This window comes from Poromitra crassiceps (assembly GCF_964638095.1).
Source record: "Poromitra crassiceps genome assembly, chromosome: 8".
NCBI lineage: Eukaryota > Metazoa > Chordata > Actinopteri > Beryciformes > Melamphaidae > Poromitra > Poromitra crassiceps.
The window spans coordinates 26,563,716-26,585,992 of NC_139629.1; the positions used below are offsets into that span (position 1 = coordinate 26,563,716).

General features: G+C 45.8%; 1 protein-coding gene across 1 annotated transcript in view; it reads right to left on the bottom strand.

The window, feature by feature from the left end:
- unc13bb (unc-13 homolog Bb (C. elegans)) overlaps nucleotides 1-22,277 on the bottom strand; it is a gene marked incomplete at both ends in the record, with an annotated part of 123,575 nt that overhangs the window by 16,122 nt on the left and 85,176 nt on the right. The window contains 11 exons of the mRNA XM_083641141.1: nucleotides 590-733; nucleotides 1,997-2,093; nucleotides 3,647-3,773; nucleotides 6,203-6,288; nucleotides 7,113-7,243; nucleotides 8,437-8,574; nucleotides 8,843-8,932; nucleotides 9,358-9,426; nucleotides 9,740-9,890; nucleotides 12,160-12,323; nucleotides 18,340-18,455. Coding sequence (XP_083497267.1) covers nucleotides 590-733; nucleotides 1,997-2,093; nucleotides 3,647-3,773; nucleotides 6,203-6,288; nucleotides 7,113-7,243; nucleotides 8,437-8,574; nucleotides 8,843-8,932; nucleotides 9,358-9,426; nucleotides 9,740-9,890; nucleotides 12,160-12,323; nucleotides 18,340-18,455 — 1,313 coding nt within the window. The remainder of the gene's footprint in view (nucleotides 1-589; nucleotides 734-1,996; nucleotides 2,094-3,646; nucleotides 3,774-6,202; nucleotides 6,289-7,112; nucleotides 7,244-8,436; nucleotides 8,575-8,842; nucleotides 8,933-9,357; nucleotides 9,427-9,739; nucleotides 9,891-12,159; nucleotides 12,324-18,339; nucleotides 18,456-22,277) is intronic.

Below are 22,277 nucleotides of genomic sequence, written 5' to 3' on the forward strand. Positions count from 1 at the left end.
CAACAGTTTAAAATCCTATTACTTATTCATGATCATAATAATTAATAATATATAAGTGGGAATAATTCTGAGCTGTTGTGCAGTATGTCAGAGGGAACATTTCTGGAGTAAAACTATTAGAAAGAAGTCCCAGTTGCCCCTTAATGTATTCTCTGTCATGCAGAAAGCCAATCCCCAAACTGTGCCAGAGCTCAGAGCGTCCCCTGGGAGGACAGGATTATGTCCAATTCAGCATTTCTATTTAATGAGGACATCTCAAATTCCTTTTAGACAAATGTGAATGTCCCTGCAGACAACGCGCTAGCTTTTTTTTGCTGTGGTAATTTCTCTGAGGTATTACTGGAAAAACAAGAAAAACTGTTTTCGAAAGGAAGAAGTCTAGTCATCGATCATTTTTAATAACATTGGGAACTTTCAGACCCAAACCTGAAACATATTTGAACTTTGAAATAGCTCTTCAACTATAATTGAAAAACAAAACCGAAAGCAAGAGTTGTGTCCTGCTCTCCGAATCCAATCCGTTTAAATATGAAGGTTGTTTTAGAGGGCATCGTTTTCTCTCCAGTCACGGTCCGATGCAGCGGGTCACCTTGGAGAAGCGGCGGCTGTACTGAGCCATGACGCTGGGGTCGGGACATTCCAGTTTCTTGATGATCTCAAAGCTCTGGTTGAGCTGGGTGAAGATGTCCACCACGGAGCAGGAGAACAGAGCGTGCTCCGACGTCTGCTGGAACTGGGATGGTGAGAAGGTGGCAGAGGAAAAACAAAAACGGTAGACAGATAGACTGTTAGCTGTCATTCATATCTAACATAGTGTATTATGTTTACCAGTGTTGTAGTACTCGAGTCCACTCATTTTCAGGACTTGTGACTCGACTTGGACGACTCAGACTTGTTACTTCGTAAATACAGTTTTTTTTGGTGGTTTGTAATAGACCCTAATAATTTGGCATAAGATATTGATATCTATATTAACCAGCTGCTAACCAGCTGCAGCAGCTTAGTAACCAACCATTTACCAGCTGATTAGCAGGTGAATTCAGACATACGCAGTGTGATATCATTACATTAAAATAGACATAGTGCATGCAGTTGCACATATACTAAACGTAGTGATATGTATTGTCTACTATATATTGGTATATATATAAGCATTAGGGATGGGCATTTCTAGCAAAAACACTATTCGAAATTCGCTGGCCAAATTCGAATTTAATTCGAAATTCGAAAATAAAAATAAAAATGTAAAAAAAAAAATTTTTTTTTTTTTGTGAGTGAAATGTTGCATTGTCTCCCCTGATTCTAAGTCTACGGCTTTATTAATTAATATAAAAAGCTTCTGCTGTGGATTTTTAGCTCAAACAAGCATTGCACCACTGAAGTAAAGAACATGTTACATGACATTGACATTTTCGAAAATAAAAAACAGTTTTGACAATCATGAGTGGTTCATTAAATATTTAGTAGGCTCAGGTCTGAGTGCCAAAGGGGTGCCAAAGTCACCCCCTCTCCCTCTTCATGGGATTTCATCCGCCATTAATTTTTCCATAAACCTTGCTTAAAATGCTTATAAAAATTGTTTTACTTGCTCAAACCAAGCGATTTGACTATACTTAGAATCAGGGGAGACAATGCAACATTTCACTCAAAAAAAAAAAAAAAAAAAAAAAAAAAAAAAAAATCGAATTTCAATAATAAAAGTCGACCTTGATAATAACAACGATTATTCGAAAATTCGAAATTCGATGCCCATCCCTAATAAGCATTACCGGTAGTTATTATTAATTTAATGTTTTTCACCAAACCTTTGCATTGTATGCGAGTTGTCAGTATATCTCTGCACCAATGTCACCGTGATACATCTCTGTACATCTTCTTGTATTTGATGATGAAAGTGATTGTGTTTAAATAGTACATTATGTGAAATGTTGGAGGAACTTTAGATGAGGTGATGTACGCTGTCATGTTCTAACAACACAAATCAAAGGCTTCTTACTCCGTCTTTCTTGTCTCTCTCTAGCGCTCCATGCATGAACTCCATGGACACGTCCTCGTTTTCATCCAGCCACTGGAGCACCAACTGTAAGAACCATCTGCCAGGAAACGTCAGGATGTATCAAGTTAAAATAATGACTGTTTCATCTATCATTATATTGACTGGTCTTGGATAGCTTAGAACAGGGGTTCCCAAACTCCTCCGTCCAAGTACCACTATGTACCAAACCAAATTTCGCAGGGACCACTTCCACTGCGTATGGCACCCCAACACACACACACACACAGTAAAAATGATTATTTAACCATGCAATAGCAGCAGAAAGGCTAAATAACAATATAAGTGTTATTTAGGACCACAGTTTGGGAACCAATGGCGTAGAAGATGATGGCACTATCACTGCCAGGGTTAGAGATTGGATTTCCACTAGGGCTACCCAAGCTATTATGCATTCATTCAACAGTAAGGCACTCTATATAAAAGCATTCACCAAGGCACTTAGTTCACGCTGAAATCAATTAGTTGATTAATTGGTTAGTTGACTGTCAGACAATTAATTATCATTTGGATAATTTTATTAGGATTGGATGCAAAATTTTAAATAATTTAACAATTAAAAATAGCAAACAGTTGTTAGCTACAGTACTTCAAAATTACTCAGATTTCCTTGTCTTTGTCATTTCCATATCATAATACCGGTATTAATACTTTTGGGGTTGGTCAGAGAAAGTATGCAATTTTAAGAATCACGCTGGCCTCTAGTAACTTGTAATGGGCATTTCTCATAATTTCTTTCACATTTTATAGACAAAATGACTCATTCATTAATCGACATAATCACTAGATTCATGGATAATGAAAACAATCTTTAGTTGCAGTCCCACTTGTCATATTAATCCATCTCAAATAAGTGTTTTCCTTCCCTGTGTGCACAAACGAGCTAGTCATGTGTTCATGTGTGCACAAACGAGCCAGTCATGTTTTCCTTCCCTGTGTGCACAAACGAGCCAGTCATGTGTTCATGTGTGCACAAACGAGCCAGTCATGTTTTCCTTCCCTGTGTGCACAAACGAGCTAGTCATGTGTTCATGTGTGCACAAACGAGCCAGTCATGTGTTCATGTGTGCACAAACGAGCTAGTCATGTGTTCATGTGTGCACAAACGAGCCAGTCATGTGTTCATGTGTGCACAAACGAGCCAGTCATGTGTTCATGTGTGCACAAACGAGCCAGTCATGTGTTCATGTGCGCACAAACGAGCCAGTCATGTGTTCATGTGCGCACAAACGAGCCAGTCATGTGTTCATGTGCGCACAAACGAGCCAGTCATGTGTTCATGTGTGCACAAACGAGCCAGTCATGTGTTCATGTGTGCACAAACGAGCCAGTCATGTGTTCATGTGTGCACAAACGAGCCAGTCATGTGTTCATGTGTGCACAAACGAGCCAGTCATGTGTTCATGTGTGCACAAACGAGCCAGTCATGTGTTCATGTGCGCACAAACAAGCCAGTCATGTGTTCATGTGTGCACAAACAAGCCAGTCATGTGTTCATGTGTGCACAAACGAGCCAGTCATGTGTTCATGTGTGCACAAACGAGCCAGTCATGTGTTCATGTGTGCACAAACGAGCCAGTCATGGGGACTTACGATGGGTAGTCGGGGACGACGCCCTTGAAGGTTGGCAGCTCCTTCACATACTCATTGTAGAGCCACTTGACCTTGAAGTGCAGGTTCATGTAGTCGGCGCTCCTACACAGCCTGTGCTTCTCGTGCTCTGCGGAGGAAACGCAAACAAAGTGGCCGGTGAGGGGCGTGGCCAGTATGTGAGGGGCGTGGCCAGTCTGTGAGGGGCGTGGCCAGTCTGTGAGGGGCGTGGCCGGTCTGCGTGTTGTTTCAAGCTGCGAAACAGAGAGAGAGAGGGGGGGGGGAGAGGGAGCGAGAGATTCTAAACCCCCCAGGTCTTTCCAGACTCATGAGAAAGTCACTCTGTCACACACTGGAGAGGATGGCAAACTGTAGATGAATACAATGCATGGACAGGAACGCATGGCGGTACACACACGCTTGTATTATTATACAAGTATTATTATACTTGTGAGCTCCATTGATTGATGACATTCATTCCACAACCACTATGCCTCAAAACTACATGCCTGACCTTCAGCATTTTTACCCAAACCTAATCCTAACCTTAATCCTTCCTAACCCCAAAACCAAATCCAAACCTAATCCTAAACGTAATCCTACACCCAAACTAAACCCTAAACTAACCGAACCTAATGCTGACCTTAATCCTACACCAAAACTAAACCGCAAACGATCCAAACCTAAAGCTGACCTTAACCCTACACTATCCAAACTAAAACCTAATCCTAACCTTAATCCTAAACCCAATCCAAACCCTTAACTCTCCAAACCTAAACCTAATAGTAATTAAGTGCAATGAGATTGGGCATTTATAGTGACCTTAGAGACAAATTATTTTGTAAGAACCACATCAAAACAGGTAGTTCATTTATTTTTTTTGGGGGGGGGAGGATTTGGTTATATACAAAAAAAAATGTTTTTAGGACGCAAAAAAAGGCAGTGTTTTTTAACGAGCTCCTCTCTCAGTTCAGCCATTACACACAAGTACTTGTCCTCTGACTCGAGCAGCAGCACTTTTCAGCAGCTCTTTCAGGACTCTCTCCACCTCTGGGTGCCTCCAATCTTGGAACCATTTCCCATATTTTTCTCTCTCAATGCCGTGTGAAAATGAAGGGGTCAGCGCAGCACTTCTTGTCTTTGATTATTATTCAGTGGAAGAAGGGATATTTCACAGCCATCGTCAGCGTAGGGGATTCATCTTGAGGACAGGGGGGGGGGTTGGAGAGATGCTCACTGCCTCTGGGGACAGGTGCTACTGTAACAATGCAGCACAGACCAGAGCAGCGGAGAACAGAGAAGACTCCTGGGAGACATAAGCAGCTTTCACACCCAGCACAGTTATTATTGCACTATCCCGCTTGCTGCATGTATCTTCTCCACCCAGAAGTTCTACCCGGAGCGTCTCTATCCCTCCCCAGTCCTCCCATTGCCAGCTCCATACTTTCTCTCTCACTCGCCTCCACAATGCAGCATGGGAGACTCGCACTACTACCAGTCACATTTGGACACACCACATTTTTTTTTTTTTTACTATTTTCCACATTTTGGAATAATAGTAAACACATCAAAACTATGAAATAGCGAATCATGCAGTAACCAAAAAGTGTTAAATTAAAACTGTCAAAACTATTATTTAAAGTAGCCTCGCTTTGCCTTGAAAGCTAAAGGCTGTGGGGGGTGGGGTGGGGTGTGGGGGGTGGGTGTATGTGGTTGGGGGGAATCATAAATAAGTTCAACTAAATTTGTACATAGGATCAACTTCAGTATTTGTAATAGAAAAACATTTGAGGCATTTAAGCATACGCCTTCAGATCAAAATGGCTTGAAAATGTACAATGTACAAACGATCAGGTGTGTCCAAACCTTTGAGTGGAGACCAGGGTAAGACAACATACTTTACTATAGGATTGAACTTATACTGTAGGTACTATAGTATTTGGGGGCATAATGCATATTCAAACTAAGTTAGGAGTGTGTTCTGTCTTGGATTCGGGAGGGGGGGCAGGAGGATGGGATGGAGTTGATGCTCTTACCAGCATCAAATGTTTGGCCTCGACAGGCGGATGTGGGAGGGGCTAGAGGATGATGAAGATGGGCATGGGGGAATAAGAAGAGAGAAAGGTATGGAAGCAAAAGATGGAGATATCGAACGGATGGAATACACAGGCTACTCTGTGATCGATGTGCTAGCTTTTCTTATGGTCTCATTTCTGGATGAGAAAGGTTCCACTGCAAAATGAGCTCTCCTCTTGAAAGAGAGTGACAGCTACATTTATGAAGTTACTGATAGCACACAATTAAAACAAATCCTTTCAAAGGACAGAAGGTCGCTTGACAAAAGGATGATCGAATGGTGAATCTCAGGCAATTATTTCACCTTCCAAAGAGACTGTGTTTTGGAAACTGACTCTTTGAGAGCTACAAATCCCCACCGTAGTTGGTGTCAATGAATGCTGTAGTTTATAAAATCTGTATTTCACAAGTTGATACAGCAAGAAAGAAAGAAACTTGGTAGATAGACTGGATGTGATCTGACTGAAGGCCATTGAAGCTCACCTTCCATAGCATACTTCATGTCTTGAGCAAACAGCGTCCACATGACCTCAGCGGACACCTTCCCTACGTTCAGCTCTTGAGGGAACCTGAGAGAGAAATGACAGTTTGAGAAAAGGCTATGTAGCGCTGTCACACACACACACACACGTAAGGACTTACAATCAAATTCATTCATAAGTGGTTGAGTGCTTGAACAATCTGACAATTAAGAAATCAATCTAAGAAATAATCCTCAGATCAAAAAACATGTCGTCAAAATAATGTGTCTGTACCTCATGATCTAATCACCCAGATTAAAGGAACACTCCGCCCATTTTCAACCAGCTTTGTATCATTAGAACATCAGTAGTATCAGAAAACTGTAAACTGTTTTGAAGTCTGTCATTTAATTTGACAGTTATTGAGTGTTAAAGTGTGGACCAGTCACATCACTGGTCCACACTAACTCAAATGAATAACTCATTAACTCAAATCAACTCTCAATAACTGTCAAACTATTCATCATTCATCTAGTTTGACAGTTATTGAGAGTTGATTTGAGTTAATGAGTTATTCATTTGAGTTAGTGTGGACCAGTGATGTCACTGGTCCACACTTTAACACTCAATAACTGTCAAATTAAATGACAGACTTCAAAACCGTTTACAGTTTTCTGATATACTACTGATGTTCTAATGATACAAAGCTGGTTGAAAATGGGCAGAGTGTTCCTTTAAGTATCCTCCAAACTACACCCAGCAACTGGAGTTGGGCCAGAAACGATGTTTGGAAACGGACTGTGAACAAAAGTCCTCCCAACTGATACCAAAATAAAAGCGCTGTGGTTTTATTCAAGTGAGACTGTCTATTTCTTGCCAGTTTAGGAGAGTATGTGTTAAGGCATAGCAGCATTATTATGCCAGTTACTAACTGGTTCAGAACGGGCGTGTAGGAGTTCCTGTCCTCTTCAATGATGGAGACGATGAGAGTGATGAGTTTAGGCCAGAAGTCCAGGTTCTTGATGCTCGGACCCTGCTCCTCCAAAGGAATCTCCTCCTTGTTCTGGGTTAGAGCACAACACCATCAGTCACTAAGCGAGGGTTTAGCGAGAGGGGCTAAACATCATCAGTATAAACACCAGGCTTAATGTTTATAAGTCTGCATGCGCAAAACGGAGGCGAATGGTACAGACACTGTGTATCTTGCTTATGTATGGAGGATATGGCAAAGGAGCGAAACTCCCAAAAAGTTGCTGTATCCCTTTAATGCTTGGCAGTCATGTTCAAGGCAGCTGAAAAGCAAAAAAAATCACCATGTCTACTCTGCTTCCCCATTTTGATGTTCCTTTTCATATCATGGTGGTGGGTGACAACATGGATTTAAACAAAATACTTTGTGGACTTCTCCCTAATTTGCCTGTTTCTCTCCAACAGAATAATTATATTCATCATAAAGAAAGAGTAAGTGCATCTCACTGCACAGGCAGACGTGAAGCTGCCGAGCTGCATATCATTAAGAGCTGTGAAGAAGACCATGTATAACCATCGTCTTTTCCTAAGCCGTCTTTACGCACAGCGTCTCACCCGGGCAAAAGGCAGAGAAGAAGAATCAGCATTCGTTTGTGTGTGAAGAGATGTTAACCAAATGATCCGCTTCATGACCCCGCCCACCGCCAAGGAGACCGGCCGGAGAGGAGCCTGAGCTGACCCAGTATGTGTTCAGTGGGAATTAAAAGGCGGACAATACCGCCTCACACCACAACAAGTGTCTCATCACCTGTGTGTAAGGTGGTGTGGAAAGCTGGGCTATCAGTGGGCAAACTGGCACTACTTGAGGTGAGGGGGAACCACACAAAAAAATAGATTAAAGCTAGTTCAACGGAGACTTTGTTTCATTTCAAGCGGGCAAATCTACAGATATTAGCGCAAAAATCTCGAATATCCCGGACGTGTATAACTCAACTTTTTTTCACGGTCAAGGACCCATAAACTGACACAAATTAGACCACGGACATCCTTGTTTTTAAACGACAGCACACAATAATCATCATGATCCAGATAAAGATCCAAAAGAGAACCATACCGGCTTGTGTAAACTAAACTGTTCAGGATTCATTCTAGTTTCAGCTGTGTAAAGACGGCAAGAGAGAGCAGAACATAACAAACCCCTCTACACACAATCATCTTTTGCAGCATACTGTATCAGGTATGTTTTTTTCTCTTCTCAGTGGCTGCAGAGCCTGGCTGAGGGCTCACCGTGTCCAGAGGCTGGTACTGTCGGCTGTACAGCTCGTGGCAGTTATTGAAGATGTAGTCGTAGGTGGAGTTGAGGCAGGCCTTCACACAGTCCCTCACCACCTGGCTGGCTCTGGGTGGAGACTGCAACTCCTGCACCTGGACACCAGAGGGAGACGGCAAACGACTGGTCACAATAATTGAATCTACTGGTAGCCTAGCATCAGTGTGTCTCACCTGGCAGGTGAACAGGATTGTTGGTCACCAGATCTTCTGAGTCATGGAGTCATTGTATGTAATATGTAAGATGGCAAATTCATGACCAAGGTTTGCATTTCAAAAGCAACCGAGAACCGCCTGGCAAGATCCTCTGGGGAGAAACTAGACTAGAGGGAAGAACTAGACGCATCAAACGCTGTCATCCTACCTTCATTCTGAAGAAGGTGATGCTGGTTAGAAGGTCGACGGTGGATTTCAAGTCCTGCAGCCGCTCTTTACTGCTGGCGGGGAAGTGGTTCTACGAGAGGAAAACAAGTTTAGTGGATTTTAGTTTCAGTTTATTTTTGTACCAACAAACCAAAAAAAAAAAAACGCCAAATTGTGCAAGCAAGATGAAAAAACTAAAACAAAACACCAAAATACCTTTCATCAGAAGAAACTTAATGACATACTGCACTTACCAATTTGGAAAGCATGATTTCCTAATTTTACTCTACGTACAATCTTATTGCTTTATAAAATGCTGTAAACTGGAGTGATGTGATGTGTTCATATTTATACATAATAGACATTGCTTCAGAGATCATGTATAACATTCACGTGATTTCACATGATACCTTTCAAATCAGGAAAAAGGTTGTGAGAGTTTCATGTGAAGGACACTTTAAGAACATCAAATCATCGATGAGGAGTGGTATTTATTTCGCCCCATCAAAATCTTACCCTGTAAGTGGAGAGATCAATGCGCAAGGAGTTGTGTAGCTGGTCCAAGAGCTTGACAAAGCGTTCTTTCTATATGGGGGAGAAGAGGGAAAAAAAAAAAAAAATTATGAGATGATAATAAAGAACTGGACATTAGCGACACCAGAATAGACAGATGTGGAGAGAGAACGATGGTGCTGGTAATATGTATGTATTACAGTATGTGTATTAAAAGTGAGGAAAAATAGAAAGTGATAGGAATAGAGAAATAGGGAAACACAGAACAAGTGTGTGTGTGTGTGTGTGTGTGTGTGTGTCGGTGTGTGTGTGTGTGTGTGTGTGTGTGTGTGCGTGCGTGCGTGTGTGTGTGTGTGTGTGTGTGTTTTTCTGTGCCAGCACAAACCCCAAAGTTGGAGGCAGCAAAGCGGTCGGAGGCGGACACATTGGTGGAGGCGGTTGTGTGGGCGTAGAAGGCATTGATGTTGGCCAGCAGGGTGCTCATCACTGCAGGGACCCCGGGACACATGTACTTTGAAGACAGACAGGCAAAGTGCCTAGAGAGGGACGCAGAGGGGACAGCATGGTGAGGGCCAGCGAGGTAGCGCTCCTCTCGCTGCCAATTTGAAGCGTCGCACGACGACACAGATGTTTAACCGTCGTGGAGGCGAGATGTTCGCCTGGTAAAAACCATCCTGATGATAACGTGATCTCACCTTCTGTTTCACTCTACGTATCAGTCTGGACTCGATTTCAGTGGGCGGGAGTACTCACCTTGACAGACAACTGCTTCAGCCAATCAGTGTCGCCAAATCCAATCCAAATCCACTCGGGAGAACGGCGAAAACGTCTTTTCTGCCGAGAAACTCAGCTGGTGCCTACTCTTGTTCTTGTTTGAATGTTATTGAGTCTAATGTTTACTCTGCTAACGTTAACGCTCGTTGCTTTGGGAGGGAGCTTCCATCATTGTTTTGATTGGCCGGTTACAGTACGCTGTCAACGACGAGGCAGGTCCCTGATTGGACCGGGGTACATTCTAATTCCTGGAAATCGCTGGGGGCGGGCAGGAGGCCAGACTGATCCGTAGAATCAAACGAATGTGAGTTCATATGATCAGGATGTTTTTACCAGGCTAGCGAGAGTTTGGCAGTGTGATGTGGGAGTAGACTGTGACTGGGCCCTGTGATGTGGGAGTAGACTGTGACTGGGCCCTATGATGTGGGAGTAGACTGTGACTGGGCCCTGTGATGTGGGAGTAGACTGTGACTGGGCCCTGTGATGTGGGAGTAGACTGTGACTGGGCCCTATGATGTGGGAGTAGACTGTGACTGGGCCCTGTGATGTGGGAGTAGACTGTGACTGGGCCCTGTGATGTGGGAGTAGACTGTGACTGGGCCCTGTGATGTGGGAGTAGACTGTGACTGGGCCCTGTGATGTGGGAGTAGACTGTGACTGGGCCCTGTGATGTGGGAGTAGACTGTGACTGGGCCCTGTGATGTGGGAGTAGACTGTGACTGGGCCCTGTGATGTGGGAGTAGACTGTGACTGGGCCCTGTGATGTGGGAGTAGACTGTGACTGGGCCCTGTGATGTGGGAGTACACTGTGACTGGGCCCTGTGATGTGGGAGTAGACTGTGACTGGGCCCTATGATGTGGGAGTAGACTGTGACTGGGCCCTGTGATGTGGGAGTAGACTGTGACTGGGCCCTGTGATGTGGGAGTAGACTGTGACTGGGCCCTGTGATGTGGGAGTAGACTGTGACTGGGCCCTGTGATGTGGGAGTACACTGTGACTGGGCCCTGTGATGTGGGAGTAGACTGTGACTGGGCCCTATGATGTGGGAGTAGACTGTGACTGGGCCCTGTGATGTGGGAGTAGACTGTGACTGGGCCCTATGATGTGGGAGTACACTGTGACTGGGCCAGCTAGTGTCCTCTCCAGAGTCTCGTTTCCACCTAATGATGCCTATTAGGAACGGCCATGTCGTCTCCTCCATCTGCTACCTGGCCCGTTTAGGCTGAGGGATCGCCCGCCGGAGTCCGCTTTGTGTGAATGATGGGCCCAGGTAACAGGCCTCTGTATGGAGGATGACATTTCATGGGGACAGATCCATCCTCAGCCCACTTATAATTGACTTTCCTTCATTTGGAGGCCAGCAGGGAGATGACAACAGCACCGGGTGGCACTTTCATGTGGAAGGAGAAGGAGAAGGAGAAGGCGAGGGAGGTGGAGGTGGAGGAGGAGGAGGGATGGAGAGGCAAGCAGGGTTCCCACACCTTCTTATGCATCAAATTCAAGGGCCCAACACGGCAGAGTTTGAGACACGGATCAAGATGAATTACCGTTAAGACACTGGGGTTTTTATAATGAGAACTAGCAGACTTTACTGAAGCTCCACACAGACAACAATTAAAAAGAGAGAGGTCTGAATGTGTGAACACTTACATTTACTTCAAAATACAGTAGATCAATTCAAGCATTTTCTATGACCCAGGACTATTTACGTCTATTTTCAAAAAGTTTCAAGGCCTTGATTTCCCCGCCACAAATTCACAAACTTGCAAGGATTTCAAGGAGCGGACAGACACATGGACAGGTAGAGAGAGAGAGAGAGAGAGAGAGAGAGAGGACACAGACACATGGACAGGTAGAGAGAGAGAGAGAGAGGACACAGACACATGGACAGGTAGAGAGAGAGAGAGAGAGAGGACACAGACACATGGACAGGTAGAGAGAGAGAGAGAGAGGACACAGACACATGGACAGGTAGAGAGAGAGAGAGAGAGAGAGAGAGGGAGAAGTCCAAGGTGATATCTCAGACTCACGTCATGGCCTGGTAGATGGACTCGATCCCATAGCGCATGGCAAACTCGTCCACGATTTCCTGCATCACGTCATCAAAGTAGACTTTCCAAGCATCGTCGCCCTTGGCCTCTGGGATCTTCACCACCCCCTGGCCCAGAACATCGGTCGAATGGTGGAACAGGTTCTGGGATGGAAGGCACCATTGTATTAATGTGTTTAAAGGTCCAGTGCAATGAGGATCGCATTCACCAATTTCATGGTAAAGTTTGTTAGAAGTACAATACCTCACTCAATGGATTGAGAAAGCAACTTTATTTTTTACTACGTTCCTAAACTGTGGAACACCTTAACCAACAATAGACCATTTCACCGGAATTCTGTTGCTCGAGAACAGTTTGCACTCAAGTTTATTTCCTGTCAGTTATTATATTAGCAAACACTGCAACAGGAAATAGAGCTAGGGCCAATTTACAATGTTTATGTTGTGTGTGTGTGTGTGTGTGTGTGTGTGTGTGTGTGTGTGTGTGTGTGTGTGTTTTTGTGTTCTCCAAAGAGAGAAATATTGGCTGCAGTGGAAGATTCGGTTCTCAGCTTTGTACCATCTAACCATCAAAAAAGAAAAAGAAAGTGCTCATTGTGTTAGAAATCAGCATCAAACTTGTCCTGCCTGATTTTAAATCGCTGCACTGGATCTGTAAGGTGTTTCTGCTTCATTACAGTCAAGTAAAGTGGGGTTTTGAGGAGGGACTCCAAGTTCCAGGATCAGCAAGCAGCCATCCTGCTGAAATGTCCTGAGCAGCAAGACACCAAATCCCTACCAGCTGCAGGGTTGCTGCTGTTTCTAAGTATGATTATAGACAGTATGTTATACAGTGGAGAGGAACAGAAAAGATGGAGGGGATGACATGATGACAGAGGCTGTAAATAGATTTGAACCACTGATGTTGAGTATAGGGGTGCGGTGCCTTGCTCATGGGTTCTTCAACAAAAACCACGGCTGCTGATGGACACATTAGCTAACGAGGGGTTCTAACCTCTGACTTTTTTTTGACGATGAAAAAACGTCTTTCTCAGGTGATCGACAGAAATGCAATTCACGGCTTCTGCATACTTCACATAACGCAGAGAGCTGAGAGCGATACCTCGTGCAGGCAGGTGTACTGGACGTGATAGATACCTCATGCAGGCAGGTGTACTGGACGTGGTAGATACCTCGTGCAGGCAGGTGTACTGGACGTGATAAGATACCTCGTGCAGGCAGGTGTACTGGACGTGATAAGATACCTCGTGCAGGCAGGTGTACTGGACGTGGTAGATACCTCATGCAGGCAGGTGTACTGGACGTGATAGATACCTCGTGCAGGCAGGTGTACTGGACGTGATAAGATACCTCGTGCAGGCAGGTGTACTGGACGTGATAAGATACCTCGTGCAGGCAGGTGTACTGGACGTGATAAGATACCTCGTGCAGGCAGGTGTACTGGACGTGGTAGATACCTCATGCAGGCAGGTGTACTGGACGTGGTAGATACCTCATGCAGGCAGGTGTACTGGACGTGATAGATACCTCGTGCAGGCAGGTGTACTGGACGTGGTAGATACCTCATGCAGGCAGGTGTACTGGACGTGGTAGATACCTCGTGCAGGCAGGTGTACTGGACGTGGTAGATACCTCGTGCAGGCAGGTGTACTGGACGTGATAAGATACCTCATGCAGGCAGGTGTACTGGACGTGATAAGATACCTCATGCAGGCAGGTGTACTGGACGTGGTAGATACCTCATGCAGGCAGGTGTACTGGACGTGATAAGATACCTCATGCAGGCAGGTGTACTGGACGTGGTAGATACCTCATGCAGGCAGGTGTACTGGACGTGATAAGATACCTCATGCAGGCAGGTGTACTGGACGTGATAAGATACCTCGTGCAGGCAGGTGTACTGGACGTGATAAGATACCTCATGCAGGCAGGTGTACTGGACGTGGTAGATACCTCATGCAGGCAGGTGTACTGGACGTGATAAGATACCTCATGCAGGCAGGTGTACTGGACGTGATAAGATACCTCGTGCAGGCAGGTGTACTGGACGTGATAAGATACCTCATGCAGGCAGGTGTACTGGACGTGATAAGATACCTCATGCAGGCAGGTGTACTGGACGTGATAAGATACCTCATGCAGGCAGGTGTACTGGACGTGATAGATACCTCATGCAGGCAGGTGTACTGGACGTGATAAGATACCTCATGCAGGCAGGTGTACTGGACGTGATAAGATACCTCATGCAGGCAGGTGTACTGGACGTGATAAGATACCTCATGCAGGCAGGTGTACTGGACGTGATAAGATACCTCATGCAGGCAGGTGTACTGGACGTGATAGATACCTCGTGCAGGCAGGTGTACTGGACGTGATAGATACCTCATGCAGGCAGGTGTACTGGACGTGATAAGATACCTCATGCAGGCAGGTGTACTGGACGTGGTAGATACCTCATGCAGGCAGGTGTACTGGACGTGATAGATACCTCGTGCAGGCAGGTGTACTGGACGTGATAGATACCTCGTGCAGGCAGGTGTACTGGACGTGATAAGATACCTCATGCAGGCAGGTGTACTGGACGTGATAAGATACCTCATGCAGGCAGGTGTACTGGACGTGATAAGATACCTCATGCAGGCAGGTGTACTGGACGTGATAAGATACCTCATGCAGGCAGGTGTACTGGACGTGATAGATACCTCGTGCAGGCAGGTGTACTGGACGTGATAGATACCTCATGCAGGCAGGTGTACTGGACGTGATAAGATACCTCATGCAGGCAGGTGTACTGGACGTGATAAGATACCTCATGCAGGCAGGTGTACTGGACGTGATAGATACCTCGTGCAGGCAGGTGTACTGGACGTGGTAGATACCTCATGCAGGCAGGTGTACTGGACGTGATAGATACCTTGTGCAGGCAGGTGTACTGGACGTGATAAGATACCTCGTGCAGGCAGGTGTACTGGACGTGGTAGATACCTCATGCAGGCAGGTGTACTGGACGTGATAGATACCTCATGCAGGCAGGTGTACTGGACGTGATAGATACCTCGTGCAGGCAGGTGTACTGGACGTGATAAGATACCTCATGCAGGCAGGTGTACTGGACGTGGTAGATACCTCATGCAGGCAGGTGTACTGGACGTGATAGATACCTCATGCAGGCAGGTGTACTGGACGTGATAGATACCTCGTGCAGGCAGGTGTACTGGACGTGATAGATACCTTGTGCAGGCAGGTGTACTGGACGTGATAAGATACCTCATGCAGGCAGGTGTACTGGACGTGGTAGATACCTTGTGCAGGCAGGTGTACTGGACGTGGTAGATACCTCGTGCAGGCAGGTGTACTGGACGTGATAAGATACCTCATGCAGGCAGGTGTACTGGACGTGGTAGATACCTTGTGCAGGCAGGTGTACTGGACGTGGTAGATACCTCATGCAGGCAGGTGTACTGGACGTGATAGATACCTCGTGCAGGCAGGTGTACTGGACGTGATAAGATACCTCATGCAGGCAGGTGTACTGGACGTGGTAGATACCTCGTGCAGGCAGGTGTACTGGACGTGGTAGATACCTCATGCAGGCAGGTGTACTGGACGTGATAAGATACCTCGTGCAGGCAGGTGTACTGGACGTGATAAGATACCTCGTGCAGGCAGGTGTACTGGACGTGATAGATACCTCGTGCAGGCAGGTGTACTGGACGTGATAGATACCTCGTGCAGGCAGGTGTACTGGACGTGATAGATACCTCATGCAGGCAGGTGTACTGGACGTGATAGATACCTCGTGCAGGCAGGTGTACTGGACGTGATAGATACCTCATGCAGGCAGGTGTACTGGACGTGATAGATACCTCATGCAGGCAGGTGTACTGGACGTGGTAGATACCTCATGCAGGCAGGTGTACTGGACGTGATAGATACCTCGTGCAGGCAGGTGTACTGGACGGGATAGATACCTCATGCAGGCAGGTGTACTGGACGTGATAGATACCTCGTGCAGGCAGGTGTACTGGACGTGATAGATACCTCATGCAGGCAGGTGTACTGGACGTGATAGATACCTCGTGCAGGCAGGTGTACTGGACGTGGTAGATACCTCATGCAGGCAGGTGTACTGGACGTGATAAGATACCTCATGCAGGCAGGTGTACTGGACGTGGTAGATACCTCATGCAGGCAGGTGTACTGGACGTGATAGATACCTCATGCAGGCAGGTGTACTGGACGTGATAGATACCTCATGCAGGCAGGTGTACTGGACGTGATAGATACCTCATGCAGGCAGGTGTACTGGACGTGATAGATACCTCATGCAGGCAGGTGTACTGGACGTGATAGATACCTCATGCAGGCAGGTGTACTGGACGTGATAGATACCTCATGCAGGCAGGTGTACTGGACGTGATAGATACCTCATGCAGGCAGGTGTACTGGACGTGATAGATACCTCGTGCAGGCAGGTGTACTGGACGTGATAGATACCTCGTGCAGGCAGGTGTACTGGACGTGGTAGATACCTCATGCAGGCAGGTGTACTGGACGTGATAAGATACCTCTTTACTTTACTTTACTTTATTTCATTTGGCAGACGCTTTTATCCAAAGCGACTTACATCACATTTCAATACAATTCATTCAGAGAAATACAAACAATGAAAACATAACTAAAACCATATATAATCAATAAGGGTTAACCGATTCCGGAGGGACCCAGGTATAGCCCGAAAAGGTACGTTTTTAGTCTCCGGCGAAAAATCGGCAGTGTCTCGGCCAGCATGACCAAGGGGGGAAGTTCATTCCACCATTGCGGAGCCATGGAGGAGAACAGTCTTGAACGAGACAAGCGTTCACCGGGGTCACGTAGCGATGGAGGGGCGAGGCGAGCCATGCAGGTGGAGGAGCGGAGGGAACGGTGGGATGTTTGGAAGCTGACCAGGGATTGTAAGTAGAGCGGGGCTGACCGGTGAACTGCCCGGTAGGCCAGTACCAAGGTCTTGAATTTTATCCGGGCCGAGATGGGGAGCCAGTGGAGCTCACGGAAAAGGGAAGTGACATGGGAAAATTTCGGTAAGTTGAAAACCAGACGGGCAGCTGTATTTTGGATGAGTTGAAGGGGTTGAATGGCCGAGGCAGGTAGCCCCGCCAGCAGAACATTACAGTAGTCCAGGCGTGAGAGGACCAGTGCCTGTACAATGATTTGAGCCGCCTCCCTAGTGAGAAGCGGACGGATTTTCCTGATGTTGTACATGGCGAATCTACAGGAGCGAGCGGTCGCTGCAATAAAGGCTGAGCAGGACAGCTGGTTGTCCAAGGTCACCCCAAGGTTCCTGACTGTTTCTGACGGACGTACGGTAATGCTGTCAATAGTGATGGAGAGGTCAGTGAGGGGGCAGTCTTTCCCAGGGAGGAAAAGTAGCTCAGTTTTTGCCAGATTTAATTTAAGGTGATGGTCTGTCATCCATGTTATAATATCCTTGAGGCACGCGGCCAGACGTGTCTCAATTTGAGTGGCAGAAGGGGGAAAGGAGAGGAAAAGCTGAGTGTCATCAGCATAACTATGGTAGGAGAACCCGTGAGAAGAGATTACGTGACCAAGGGACCTAACATAAAGAAGAAAAAGGAAAGGGCCAAGGACAGAACCCTGAGGGACACCAGTGTTCAGAGTGCATGTTTTAGAGAGGGACCCACGCCAGAGAACCTGAAAAGAGCGGTTGGAGAGATACCTCGTGCAGGCAGGTGTACTGGACGTGATAGATACCTCGTGCAGGCAGGTGTACTGGACGTGGTAGATACCTCGTGCAGGCAGGTGTACTGGACGTGATAAGATACCTCGTGCAGGCAGGTGTACTGGACGTGATAGATACCTCGTGCAGGCAGGTGTACTGGACGTGATAAGATACCTCATGCAGGCAGGTGTACTGGACGTGGTAGATACCTCGTGCAGGCAGGTGTACTGGACGTGATAGATACCTCGTGCAGGCAGGTGTACTGGACGTGATAGATACCTCGTGCAGGCAGGTGTACTGGACGTGGTAGATACCTCATGCAGGCAGGTGTACTGGACATGGTAGATACCTCATGCAGGCAGGTGTACTGGACGTGATAAGATACCTCATGCAGGCAGGTGTACTGGACGTGGTAGATACCTCGTGCAGGCAGGTGTACTGGACGTGATACGGAGCCACCTTCTCCTCTCCCTTGATCTCCACGCTGATTTGGAGGCGAATGGCACCCGACACGGCCGACTTGTCCGTTCTCTTTTCTGCAAATAAACACATATAATGCAGTCTTACAGTTACACAGACACACTCTCTCGCTCTCTCGATGCATTACTCCAATCCACATCGGTCACACTGAGGCCAATTAAAAGCAGGTCTGTTAACGCAGCAGTAATGACAGACTATTAACATGGTCGCTGTATTGTGGGGGGCACTTGATGACGGTGCAGCGCCTGTCTCTCCAGCTGATAGTGGAGAAGACAGTGGCAGTGGGGCTCTATAGAGAGAGCACACTTGACTTGGTGCTCTTCGCTCGCTGGCTCAGCCCTGCTATTTGCCTTGACAGGCACATCATTACGGGTAATTCGTACATGTCGGCGGATAGGTCGATTTCCGACTGGAGTGCCGCTACTTGATAATCACAGATCGCCACAGAGAGCGGAGAGGGGGGGGGGGGGGGGGGGAGAGTGAAGAAGGGAGCGTTAGAGTAGAAGGAGGAGAGAGAGAGAGAGAGTAGAGAGAGATGGGGAGATGGCGGTTGTGGAGTGGAGTGGGAGAGTAGAGGAGGTTCAGAGGGGAGGGTGGTGGGTATATTATTTATTTTCTAAAATTGAGCGGTATTCTCCTTAACTCCTAAACCACACGGCTCTCGCGTTCATATTATTAATATCAGAGGGATGTTAAACAGAGTGAAAGAACAAACTGTGGATTCATAGGCACATTGATATTCCATACAGTGCTGTTGCCATGGTGGAGTCAATTTCAGCGCTATAATCAAGTAGGTGCAAAGAGAGGCCTGGTGCCTCACAATCGTACACTTAATCACACAAATACAATGCAACCATCTGGGGACAACTGTCGCCAAAAGACTCATCCTGAAGGAATGGAAGTCCTCCTCTTCACCTTCTTTTCAAGTATGGCTGATGGACATGGTTTCTGTTATACAGATGGAGAGACTCAGGTTCCTGAGAACCAACTCGCTTAGAAGGTTCTTAACTATTTGGGACCCGTTCCCTCCATTCCCCCCCATATCTCACCAACCTCCTCTCCCCCTACCAACCCTCCCGTTCCCTCCGATCCACCTCTGCTGGCCTTCTCTCCACCCCCAAATCCAACCCCCGCAGTTTCGGCGACAGAGCTTTCTCCAGGGCAGCTCCCAAGCTCTGGAACTCTCTCCCCCCGGACATTAGAGAATCAGACTCCCTCACTGTCTTCCAATCCCATCTCTTCTCCTCTGCCTTCTCCTAGCTCCCCCTGCCTATCCCTGTGTGTCTGTGTCATGCTTGTCCATTGTCTGTTGCACTTATGTCGTCCCCGCTCCTTTAGTGTTTCTTTTTGTAAAGCGTCTTTGAGTCCTTGAAAAGCGCTATAGAAAACCCATGTTTATTATTATTATTATAAGGTTAAAAATGACTAGTGAGCAGTGACTGGGGTTAGGGGTGATGGACAGCTTGCCCGGTCGGTTTCCTGTGGACCCATTGGGTGGGGTCCTATGCATAATATCCCTCACAAGCTAAGATTTATCCTCAATCTTAGTGTTACTAGACCTCAGCGCTGCCTTTGATACGGTTGACCACGAAATTCTATTGGACAGACTGGAAAACTGGGTCGGGCTTTCCGGCACGGTCCTAGAGTGGTTCAGATCTTATCTGCAAGACAGGAACTACTTTGTCTCCATTGGCAACTACACATCTGACCAAACCAAAATGACATGTGGGGTACCCCAAGGATCAATTTTAGGTCCTGTCCTGTTTAACCTTTATATGCTCTCTCTGGGCCTAATTATGCAAAAAAACAAAATAGCTTATCATAGCTATGCAGATGACACCCAACTCTACATAGCCCTCTCATCGGATGACTATGCCCCCATAGAGTCACTGTGTCAGTGCCTTGCGCAAATTAATGATTGGATGTGCCAGAATTTTCTCCAACTTAATAAAGACAAAACAGAGATAATTGTCTTCGGCAAAAAAGAAGATAGGCTCAAAGTTACTGCTCACCTCGAATCCCTATCTCTGAAGCCAAAGGACCAGGTAAAAAATCTTGGCATTATTATTGACTCTGATCTAAATTTCAACTCCCACATCAAGCTTATAAGAAAATCTGCCTTCTATCATCTAAAAAATATAGCAAGGATTAGAGGCTATATGTCCAAACAAGATCTTGAAAAACTAATTCATGCTTTCATTTCTAGCAGGCTAGACTACTGCAACAGTCTTTTCAATGGTCTTCCCAAAAAAGCTGTTAAACAACTTCAGCTCATTCAGAATGCGGCTGCTAGAGTTCTAACAAGAACCAAGAAAGCTGAACACATTACACCAGTTCTCAAATCCCTGCATTGGCTGCCAGTAAATCTTAGAATAGACTTTAAAATTCTGCTAATAGTTTACAAATCTCTCAACGGGTCAGGCCCACACTACATCTCTGAAATGCTTCTACACTATGAACCATCCAGATCCCTGAGATCTTCAGGCACTGGTCTACTAATTGTCCCAAGGACCAAATCTAAACATGGTGAAGCCGCGTTCTCCCACTATGCCTCTCATAACTGGAACAAACTCCCTGAACACATTAGATCTGCCCCTACTCTGCCTATTTTTAAATCCAAGCTAAAGACCTTTATGTTTACTCTTGCTTTTAACTGCTACTAAACTACTGCCTCTCTCGGCCTGTAATTTTAAAAAGATTTTTCCTGTACATTTCCAACAAATGGACTGTACATGTAATAATAATACTGAAGAGTGCCTTGTAACTTATTTAAAACAGAAATAATGTTTCATGTTTGTTAATTTGAGTATATATTTTAACTAAAACTGTCGGCTGTGTTTTTTATGTGTTTTTTATATGTGCATTGCTTTGCTTCTTGTTTTTTCGATTATTTTTTTTGTAAAGCACCTTGAATTGCCTTTGTGTATGAAAGGTGCTATATAAATAAAATTTGACTTGACTTGACTTGACTTGACAAGCACATAAGCACCTTTTGCAGCTGGTAGCACCACGTTAACAATGCCAAATGTCAATGATGTATGTTTTTTTTGTTTTTTTCCTGTGTCTGAGCCTGTTTGTCTTGTTCGTTTATTGTTTTATTAAAAAAAAATTGAAAAAATAAAATAAAATAAAAAAATCACATAAATACAAAATACACTGAGATGGTTGTGTGTAGGAGTGAGGAGTTCAGCAAAGACAGTGAAATATCCTCAGCCACCATGCAGATCAGAGGCAGGATAGATGACGCCTGTGGTGGCTCAATCTATCAGTTAACGTCTGGGGAGTGTTTACAAATGTGTTGTCATTCAGGGCAATGTGGGCCTTCGGGCCTGCTCTTTGCCCGGGTAATTGGCCAGTAAAAATGTCGCCTGCAGGGCAGAAGGAGATGTGGGTAATGAGGTTCACACAGAAACACTACAATGACTACAAAGCAGGATGATTTAGGAACACGACAGTTGGCACCGTACAGATGTGGCAAGGCTGCATATTTCATCACGAACTAACACAACAGTAAATCAATCATTCATTAAGACAAAGTGTAGCTAGCTAATGAAATGCAGGTTGCTGTACGTGACTTTCATGCAGGCTAGGAAGACAGCTTCACACAAAGAGCCTGAAGTATCCGAGTTATTCTTTATTGTCCGCGTGGGGAAATTCATCCTCTGTATTTGACCCAGCCTCTACTTGGTACCTTCCTAGAACTAGGAGCAGTGGGCAGCCCCAGGGAATTATTTTCTCGTTCATGGTCTTGTTTGTAGTACGAGTTTTAGGCTACATTTGTAGCGGCTTATTTTCACAGTGAAGGCAATAGGGTGCTGGTGAGCATGTACCTAATCTTATTCACCTTATGTAGCCACGCCCATTTGACCCGGTTGTGT